The 9,491-nt window shown below is 44.2% G+C and overlaps 2 protein-coding genes across 9 annotated transcripts in view; one reads left to right on the top strand and one right to left on the bottom strand.

Moving 5' to 3' along the window:
- Positions 1 to 449: 449 nt before the first annotated feature.
- On the top strand, positions 450 to 6,257 carry Pdhb (pyruvate dehydrogenase E1 subunit beta). Its single transcript, XM_055599051.1, has 10 exons — positions 450 to 542; positions 616 to 669; positions 1,955 to 2,062; positions 2,155 to 2,217; positions 2,310 to 2,345; positions 2,644 to 2,929; positions 3,292 to 3,402; positions 3,682 to 3,773; positions 5,148 to 5,289; positions 5,718 to 6,257. Exons 1-10 carry the CDS (start codon positions 501 to 503, stop codon positions 5,861 to 5,863), a joined length of 1,080 nt encoding a protein of 359 aa, XP_055455026.1. The 5' UTR covers positions 450 to 500; the 3' UTR covers positions 5,864 to 6,257.
- Positions 6,258 to 7,371: 1,114 nt separating this feature from the next.
- Pxk (PX domain containing serine/threonine kinase like) overlaps positions 7,372 to 9,491 on the bottom strand; it is a 71,731-nt gene continuing 69,611 nt past the window's right edge. For 3 of the 8 annotated variants that reach the window (XM_055599042.1, XM_055599043.1, XM_055599044.1), the window contains one exon: positions 7,372 to 8,577. In XM_055599042.1, the coding sequence (XP_055455017.1) occupies positions 8,357 to 8,577 (221 nt within the window). In that variant the 3' untranslated portion in view covers positions 7,372 to 8,356. The remainder of the gene's footprint in view (positions 8,578 to 9,491) is intronic. The other 5 variants (XM_055599046.1, XM_055599048.1, XM_055599047.1 and 2 more) reach the window with 2 other exon arrangements.

Below are 9,491 nucleotides of genomic sequence, written 5' to 3'. Positions count from 1 at the left end.
TCAAGGCCCGCAGTGCCCGCAAAGGGTGGCTTTAAGGTCCCTCCCTCCACCTGAGTCGATCAGGCCGCACTGACTCAATCCAAACACGTGGGCAGGCAGCAGTCAAGGGTGTGTGCAGGGTGCCTGAGAGCCGCGGTGAGTGGTCAGCAAAGTTTATCCCCAGTCACCAGGTCAGAGAGGAGCAACAGCGACACACCACCTCAGCAACCCGGCGACCGGCCAGGAGGGCGAGGCTCGCAGGGGTCACAACTGGCCGTTGGCTAAACTCGCGGAGGCGTGGCCCGTTAATAGCGCACTGTCAAAGCTCAGGGGCGGGGCCTCCGAAGTAGTGTCTTTCTATTGGCTTTCCCGGGAAGGCGGGACTCACATTTTCGCTCTCTATTGGTTCTTCTAGATGGAGGCTGGCCCCAAGGGCGTCACGCCCTACCATTGGCTGCGCGGCACGGGGTCTGCGGCGCTTCTGTGTTGTCATTAGGCGGCGAGTAGAGGACACGGGCAAGATGGCGGCTGTGGCCACCCTAGTGCGGGGACCCTTGCGGCAGGTAGGTGGCGGCCCCCGGCGCACCCGCCGCTGGCCCTGTGCCCTCTCTGAACTTTCTTCTCTCTCCCCGTCAGGTTTCCGGGCTGCTGAAGAGGGGTTTTCACCGCTCGGCTCCCGCGGCGCTGCAGGTAACCGGCGCGTCGGCGCTGGGAAGGCCGGAAGGGAGCAGGCCTGGGAGCCCGGGGTCGCGTCTGCCCCGAGGCCGGTGGCATCGGGGGCCCTGGCGGTGGCTGCGTCCTGCCGATGACTAGTGCTGCCTCTGTTCCCGCCAGGTGCCACTCACGCTGACATTCACCCCCTCGAGCACTATAATCGACCAGCTGCTTCCCTGACTTTTTTACTCCTACTCCCGGATTATAGTAAAATATAACGTTAAAACCTTATGTTTTAAAATGCAGAGTGCATTGGTATGGAATGCATTCTTCGTACATACACTATCCATTTTCAGAACTTTTTTGATCATTCGAAACAGGAACTCTGTCCGTTACACGATAATAATTTACAATACATATATATATATATATATATTTTTTTTACATATATATATTGTACTTTTCTGACTCGTGAGTTTGCTTGTTCTAGAACGTCATGTCAGATGACTCTTTTGCCCTTTTGTGTCTGGCTTATTTAAGGTATCACAGTAGCTTTAAGGTGGTAATTGTAGAATTCATAACTCAGAATTTGTTCCTTTGAAAGGTTGAATCATATTCTTTGTACATTTTATTTAAACATTCATTCAAAGATGGATATTTGGCTTGTTTCCACGTTTTGGATTTGTAAAGGTTCTGAGAACATTGGTGTGCCGATTCATGCGTGAGTCCCAGCTTTCAGTTCTTTGGCATGTGTATATCTAGAAGTGGAGGATTAGAGTAGCAGCTCCTGCGTTCTGGGTGTCAAGTGTTGGGCCACTGGTGAGTCTTAATACTTAGCCTTGGTTAGATGTCCTTGCCAGTTCTCTGCCCCTTAGTACTCCAAGTGTAGTGATAAAACAATCCTACCATGTTTTCTGCTTAGGAAACTGCCTGTGAGCTGGTTTAGCAATCCATCAGTTTTCTTGCCTGTGTACATCAAGCAGCACAAGTGTTCTGGGAGCTTGTCATTAACATCTAGTGAAAGACTATTTAACGTTAGTGTTACTCTTTAAGGTCTTGGAATTTGGATTTGTATGATATGTATGTGTCTACTTTGTGTATGTGTGTGAGCATGCAGAGGCGCACGTGAGGTCAACTTCCAGGGAATTAGTGTCCTCTGTCCACCCGTCAGGCTTGGCTGTCTTGCCTTCTCGGATTCTTGGAGAACTGCCTGCTTGAATGTTAAATTGATGTTTTACGTTGTGGGCGGCCTAGGTGAGTATAAAAGGGAGTCTCCATAGCATCCTAAGTAATGCTGTTTTCTGTTTATGTAATATGGCAGGTGACAGTTCGTGATGCTATTAATCAAGGACTGGATGAAGAACTAGAAAGAGATGAAAAAGTATTTCTGCTTGGAGAAGAAGTTGCCCAGTATGACGGTGCATACAAGGTAACTGGAATAGGTAAACTTATGTAAAATTAAAAAACACCCATTGGCCCTGACAAACACTTGAAAAATCATGGGTTAAATCTTAATTGTAGGTTAGCAGAGGCCTATGGAAGAAATACGGTGACAAGAGGATCATAGACACTCCCATATCAGAGGTATGCCTTCCAGACAAGCTTTGAGGGCTCGGTTGAGTATTCATAGTTTTAATTTCTATGGACTTTTTCTTAGGCTGGTGTTTGCTTTACAGATGGGCTTTGCTGGAATTGCTGTTGGTGCAGCTATGGTATGTAATGTTATTTATGAAGCTCATCCAAGGAGATTTCCTTTAATACCTTTTGAAAATGTTGTTTGCACTGGGCTTTGTAGCATTCTTTAATCCCAGCACTTAAGAGGTAGGTGGAGCTCTTGAGTTCAAGGCCAGTCTGGTCCACACAGTGAGTTCCAAGACAGCCAGGGATACACAGAGAAACTGTTTCAAAAAAAAAAAAAACAAATATTTGTGTGTTGGAAGAATGGAGTGGTTATTCACCACTCTTTCTTGTTGTATTTAGTTTTTAACATTGATGTTTTCCACTTGACAGGCTGGATTGCGGCCCATCTGTGAATTTATGACCTTCAATTTCTCTATGCAAGCCATTGACCAGGTTATAAACTCAGCTGCCAAGACTTACTACATGTCTGCCGGCCTTCAGCCTGTGCCCATAGTATTCAGGGGGCCTAACGGTGCCTCAGCAGGTGTTGCTGCTCAACACTCACAATGCTTCGCTGCATGGTATGGGCACTGCCCAGGTTTAAAAGTGGTCAGCCCCTGGAGTTCCGAGGATGCAAAAGGACTTATTAAATCGGCCATTCGTGATGATAATCCAGGTCAGATAGTAACCCCTGGGTTTCTTTTGAACATTAAAAATGACATGAACTCTCTGCATATAAGGAGCCGTCAAGGGCATCTCGTGCAGTTTAGCTCGTGAGATACAAAGTGCTAATCATTTCTAGACAGTACGGACAGTAAAAATGTGGTTTTTCTTGTCACTCTAAGGGGTTGGTTATTCACTGTATACCCAAACCATTGGTTTAACCTCTTTTGCACAGACTGCATGTGTCAGCAAGTAAACCATCCTGAAGCTTCTAGATGTGATAGAAACCAGGTTTCTTATCGATAAGATGAATGATTTTGTTCTATATGCATTTTGTATGTAGTTTGTTGTTTGAGAGCTTATAATGTCTTGCAGTGGTGGTGCTAGAAAATGAACTGATGTATGGAGTTGCATTTGAACTTTCTGCAGAAGCTCAGTCAAAAGATTTCCTGATTCCAATTGGAAAAGCGAAAATTGAAAGGCAAGGTAAGAACACCTTGGTATATATTAATCATTTTTACTGTAGCCCTATGTTTACATAGGTCAGAAATTACTGCTATGTAGCTTAACTTACAAAGGATAGAATGAATGATCTCAAGTTAGGCTTTTCTGAGTCTGTGTGTAGGTTGTATTTCTTGTCCAAAAATATAGCCTCATTGCCTAGCTTAGTGAAATAAGCTGAAGGGTTGAAAAGACGAGCTGTAGCTGGCTGCAGCAGGCTACATTAGTTCCATTGACGTTGAATCGATTTCCACTTTATTTCAGGGACCCACATCACTGTAGTTGCCCATTCAAGACCAGTGGGCCACTGCCTAGAAGCTGCAACCGTATTGTCCAAGGAGGGAATTGAATGTGAGGTAAATGGACATTCACTTGCCCTCCCCCTCCCCCTTTCTCACTCCACCACCACCCCAAATCAAAAAGTCTCCTTTTAACACCCAAGGCTGAGTCATGCATGGTGATGCATGCCTTTAATCCCAGCCCTCGAGGAGGCAGAGGCAGACAGATCTCTGAGTTTGAGGCCATCTGGTTTATAAAGTGAGTCCAAGACAGGCAAGGCTACATAGAAACACTGTCTTGAAAAATCCAAAGCTGGTGAATTGGCTTAGCAGGTAAAGTTGCTGCCAAGCCCTGATAATCTAAGTTTGATTCGTAAGAGCCACGTGGTAGTTGGAGAGAACCAGCTCTGAACGTTGTCTTCTGAATTCTACATGTATGCCATAGCAAGCTTCTATGTGGTATTGTATGTATGCATGTGCACGCACACACACATATTCTCACACACTCTAGCCAGAAGCTGTGAATGGTGCCTGTAATCCCAATACTTAGGAGTTGGGTAGAATCACGATTCCCAGGCTACCCTCAGCTCTGTCTTGCAGTCTGTCTCTGCATAAAGTCAGAAGTAGAGGCTGTTCACCACAGACTGGTTCGTTTAAGTCCAGTCTTGTTGGGCTGGGAGATGGCTCATTCAGGGCCATTGCACATGTGGCTTGCTGTGCAATCTTGAGGACCTGAGGTTGAATCCCTAGCACTCACATAAAAACAAAACAACAAGCCAGCTATGACAGCATGAGCTTGCTACCCCAGTGCTGGGCACAGAGTGCTAGGAGGATCCCTTGGGAAGAGGCAGAGAGCAATTGGGGAAACCTGAGGTTATCTCTGATTCTTCACATCTGTGCATATACAGTCACACAAGAGCCAGCCTGGAGCTGGACTTCAGAAGTAACTGAGTCTAATCTCTGGTGTAGAACTTACCAAGTCATTCTCTTATGAAATACAGTAATACTTTCTAGGCTATAAAAAGGATAGAAGCTGTATAGGGTATCATGGTGTAGGCTGGTGCACATTAAGCACTTAGTTGCTTATTTTGGTAGGAGGAATATTGAAATCAAGGAGGGTAAGTGACTCCTATAGGTGAGCAAAGCTTTCTGTGTTGGGATACAGGTTTCTGCTTTAATTATAAATTCCCTTTCTCCTTTTGGTAGTTTGAGACAAGGTCTCTCTGTAGCCAACACTATCAAACTTCGGGTCATCCTGCCTCAGCCTCCCAAGTGGTGAGGTTACAGGTTTGTACTACTATATTTTCAGTCTCCATGTTTGTGTACCTATTGATAGGCAGTTTCAGTTTTCGGAGATACAAAGATTAAAACAAAAAAGTGGTGTTTTGGGGTCAAGGCTGTCTGTATTTGTCTCTCAGTTTCTATAAAGCCTATTTCCTGCAATATCTTTAGGTAATAAATCTGCGTTCCATCAGACCAATGGACATTGAAGCTATAGAAGCCAGTGTCATGAAGACAAATCATCTTGTAACTGTGGAAGGAGGCTGGCCACAATTTGGAGTAGGAGCTGAGATTTGTGCCAGTATCATGGAAGGTATTTGAAAGAAACTGGTGGGGCTGGAGAGGTGACTCCAGAGGTTAAGAGCACTGGTTGTTCTTCCAGAGGTCCTGAGTTCAATTTCCAGCAACCACATGGTAGCTCATGACCATTTATAATGGGATCTGATGTTCTGTTTATCTGCATGTGTGCATGCAGATAAAGCTCTCATATACATAAATAAATAAATATATTTAAAGAAACTGGTTCTACAACACGGGCAAACTGTAGTGAACCCTGTGTACTTGAGTGCTGACTGGGAAGAGAGGTAAAACTAGCAGTGACCGAATGTTGTTAGGGCTTTTATCCTTTGGGTGAGTGTTGTAAAAGTCAAGCCAAAAGCAGGCCCTGTAGCTAGATTCATTGCCTTGTTTTCTCTTCCGGAGTCCCCAGTCTGCCTCTCACCTGAGCCCCCTCTTCCCTAGGCCCTGCATTCAATTTCCTTGATGCTCCTGCTGTCCGCGTCACTGGTGCTGATGTCCCAATGCCTTATGCAAAGGTCCTAGAAGACAACTCCATACCTCAGGTCAAAGACATCATATTTGCAATAAAGAAGACTTTGAATATCTAATTTGGACTCTGAATGTCAAGTCACTGAAATTTATTTAAAATACTTGTTGGGACTTCACCTGATACGTCCTGTGAGACTTTACCAGTCATAAAGTTAGCGCTAAAGCAACAGCAGGTGTCTCTGTGAGGTAAGGAGTTTAAATGTGCTTCTGAGTGGAATACTCTCCACTCCCCACCCTAGACGCTATATTTTCTTTGTCTGTTACTATTGTCTAAATCTTTGAATAGCATTAATGTAAAGATTTGCCCTCTTTCACTAGAAGGGGCAAGGTCAAAATGTTGCGGCGTTCTGATGAAAAATATACCCCAAGAAGATAACTTATATGTCTAAAGAGTATATTATCTACATTTGCTGTTAAATTGTTTTGATAAGGAATAAAGGGGATTCCTACCTATGAGTAATTATATTTTTATATCCATGAAAATAATGTATGTGGAAGTCTTGGAGTACTAATAAGAAATTAATGTCAAGACATGGTGGTGCATGCCTTTATTCCCACCACTCAGGAGGCAGAGGCAGGTAAATCTGAGTTTGAGGCCAGCCTGGTTTACAGAGTGAGTTTCAGGACAGCCAGGGCTACATACAGAAACCCTGTCTTGATGTCTTGAAAAACCAAGAAAAGAAAGAAATTGGTGTCAAATGGAAGATAGCTTGACATGGTGTATAAAGCAATTGTAGCTTCTTTAGTTTTTTAGAGAATTTCACTGTATCCTTAGCTGGCCCAAATCCCTATAGACCAGGATTTCACAGATTTGCCTGCCTCTCCCTCCCTAGAGCTGGCATCAGAGGTGTGTGACACCACGCCTGGCCCTAATTGAAGCCTTTTTATTTCCAGGGCCATGTACATGTTAGCCAGGAGCTCTACTACTGAACTATATATATATCCCCACCCTAACTATTTGCTTTTATTCATACTATGCAAAAACTGCAGATCTCAGGCCCAGATTTCCATCAGCAACTAGTCACTAGTGCACACTGCATGTGTCCACAGCTTCAGCCTTTTTTTTTTTTTTTTTAAGGCAGAGTCTTGTGACTCTGTAGTCCAAATTGGCCTCGGACTAATTATGTAGTAGAGGATGATGACCTGGAAATTTTGGCCCTTTTTCCACCTCCCAAGTGCTTATAGACATGTACACTATGCTTAGTTGATGCTGAGCTGCACAGATCCAGGGCTTCCTGAGTGCTAGACCAGCACTCTGCCAGCTGAGTTGTAGTCCTGTCTGTAGACTTGTCAAACCTAATTTTAACAGGGCTCCCTTTCAAATGTAAGGAAAATTTATGCCAGGCACTCCTCCACATTGCCAAAACCAGACATTCTGTCATATATGAGCCTCTTTAGAACTTCATGATTTAAACAAGTTATGCAAGTATACAGACAGTCTCTACATACATAAGAATCATCAGCACTTACAAAGGAGATAGGCAGGCAGGGTAGAGGGAAGGAGTAGAACTTGTGACACTATACTTTGTTCTCATTTGAAATAATACCTAGCAAGGCCACAACATACTTTCTTGACATGATTTGTTTTTAATAAAAAATACAGCTGAACATGTATCACAGATTATATGAAACTATACACGATGACATTCTTTCTGCATAGTAACCAACACTGATGTGTGTATTTGAATTTTAAAATGGATTTTTTATAATCCTTTAAAGTGCAGTTTATTTAAAATGAAAATTTTAAATTTTAAGAAAATCATAAGATAAAGGATTACTAATAACTGAGTAACATCAAAAAGATTCTGAAGTTGGATAAATCAAATCAGAAGTGATTGCTATAGATGCCAGATTTACTTGCAATGCTGGCCCTCCCTCTCTCTACCCAAAGTGGACGTAACTGCTGGGGATTAAGTCCTTTACCTAGCAAGACCTTTATCTGTGGTTAATGTTCTGTTTCAATACAGTATAGCTGAGAACAACTATGAATCCAGAGTGGCTGCTCAGCGCAGTGAGATTCCCACTGAACTTGAGGCTGAGTAACTCTCCTTGTCCTGTATGAGGGAGTGAGAGCTGCTCCTCTGCCTCATAAGGGCACCACCTTGGTTACAGGGTTAGCGTCTGAGAAGGAAGGGTTGCACAAATGGAAACTACCTAAGAAATAATCAAAATATGCTTTAGAGGAATGAGCTAGAGAACACTTCTGATATAGTAGGAGGGGCAGTCACAAAGGCCATTTGCTGCTGTGACAAAATATTGTCATTGCTTTTGTTTTATTGTCATTTTCCTTTAGCTGGTGAAAACAATGATTCCCATATGCCACTGCCCCTAAAGGAAGCCCATTAGAGTCACAAAGGAGCAAAATACTCATTAAGGCAGCAATGCTGGCCCCACTTTATTCTACTTGGAGAGCATTTCCCTCTTGAAAAGCCTCTTCATTGGAGTGTCTGCAGTGCTGGCTGTGCTGGCTCTGCAAGGACTCACCTAGGAAGAGGACTTCAGGGGTAGGAGTGGGACAGAAGAGCTTGCCCTCCCAGTGTAAACAGGAAGCATCAGCCAATCTTAGGAGCACTGTGATCACAAGTTTTGGCTTTCCTCAAAGTTCCCTTCTGGAAATTCTGGATGGAGCTGAGCAAGGCCCCACGGTTCACACCATTCACAGCCTGGGGCAGGAGTGGAGTAGGCATCTCTGTGCCTGAGGTTGATGAGGGACCTGCTGGTGGAGGTGGAGGCGGAGGTGGTGGAGGAGGTGGAGGTAATGCAGAAGACAACCCTGCAGAGAAAAGGGGAGAAGGTCAACGTTCCACTTTTCCACCTACCCTGCATGCTGCTGCTACTCAGGCCAGGGCACAGTGGACACTGGGGAGACTAAATGTTCTCAGAGGGGCAAAGGATCCAGTATTTCAGGGGTCTTCAAACACTGATTACAAAAAGAACTAGAAGCAACAAAGGGGTTCAAAGGTTATTTCCTTCAAGTGACACACATGTGAAAAGAGAATTGAATCAAGTATCGGGTTATGTGAAATCACACAGTGACATCTCTCCCTGGAGTAGCTCTGACTCCTTTTCCAGCTGTATAGCTTAGGTTCAGGTCAGCTCTACCTATTGAGCTCACAGGTGAGACAGATTTCTGCATGCAGAGTTGGGCCAAAGGGATGAACAATCCCTAGCTATTGCTTCAGGCAATATTTAAAGGATGTACCTCGCTAGAATAGGGCAGCAAGCCCCAGGGATCTTCCTGTCATGGTCTTCCCAGCTTTGTGGTTTTACAAGCATGTGCTACTGCTCCTTGCTGTCTGTCTGTCTGTCTATCTATCTATCTACTTACCTACCTGTGTATCTTTAATACTCATTTATTTTGGGTGTTAGGAATACAAATTCAGGTCCTCGTGCTTGCTTGCATGGCAATAGCATTTTATAGACAAGCACTCTTGCAGTACCACACAACTGCAAGCTCACTTGAAAAGCAGGTACTCTTGTAAAAGATCCAGAACGTAGAGCGTTAAGGTTAAATGTTTGGAGAGTAAGCCACTACATGGGAAGTAGAGACAGAACCTGGAAACAAAAGCAGGAGTGACATTTGTTGAGCTGTTACAGAATGATAAGCCACTCGGGATTCTCAACAAGGAGCCAGTGCTAGCTGAGTTACCAAGTCCCTGAGAGTCTTGTTTTGAATAATTTCCTATT

The sequence above is a fragment of the Psammomys obesus genome, unplaced genomic scaffold (genome assembly GCF_907164565.1).
Source record: "Psammomys obesus unplaced genomic scaffold, mPsaObe1.curated_primary_1811, whole genome shotgun sequence".
Classification (NCBI taxonomy): domain Eukaryota; kingdom Metazoa; phylum Chordata; class Mammalia; order Rodentia; family Muridae; genus Psammomys; species Psammomys obesus.
Note: the sequence above shows the minus strand (reverse complement) of the source record. Positions and strands in the feature narration are given on the sequence as shown.

Excerpts from the sequence above, each read along its gene's own strand:
- Pdhb (XM_055599051.1), top strand. The coding sequence starts at position 501 with ATGGCGGCTGTGGCCACCCTAGTGCGGGGACCCTTGCGGCAG. Across the intron at positions 670-1,954 it reads CGGCTCCCGCGGCGCTGCAG|GTGACAGTTCGTGATGCTAT; the intron begins GTAACCGGCGCG and ends GTAATATGGCAG. Across the intron at positions 2,930-3,291 it reads CATTCGTGATGATAATCCAG|TGGTGGTGCTAGAAAATGAA; the intron begins GTCAGATAGTAA and ends AATGTCTTGCAG.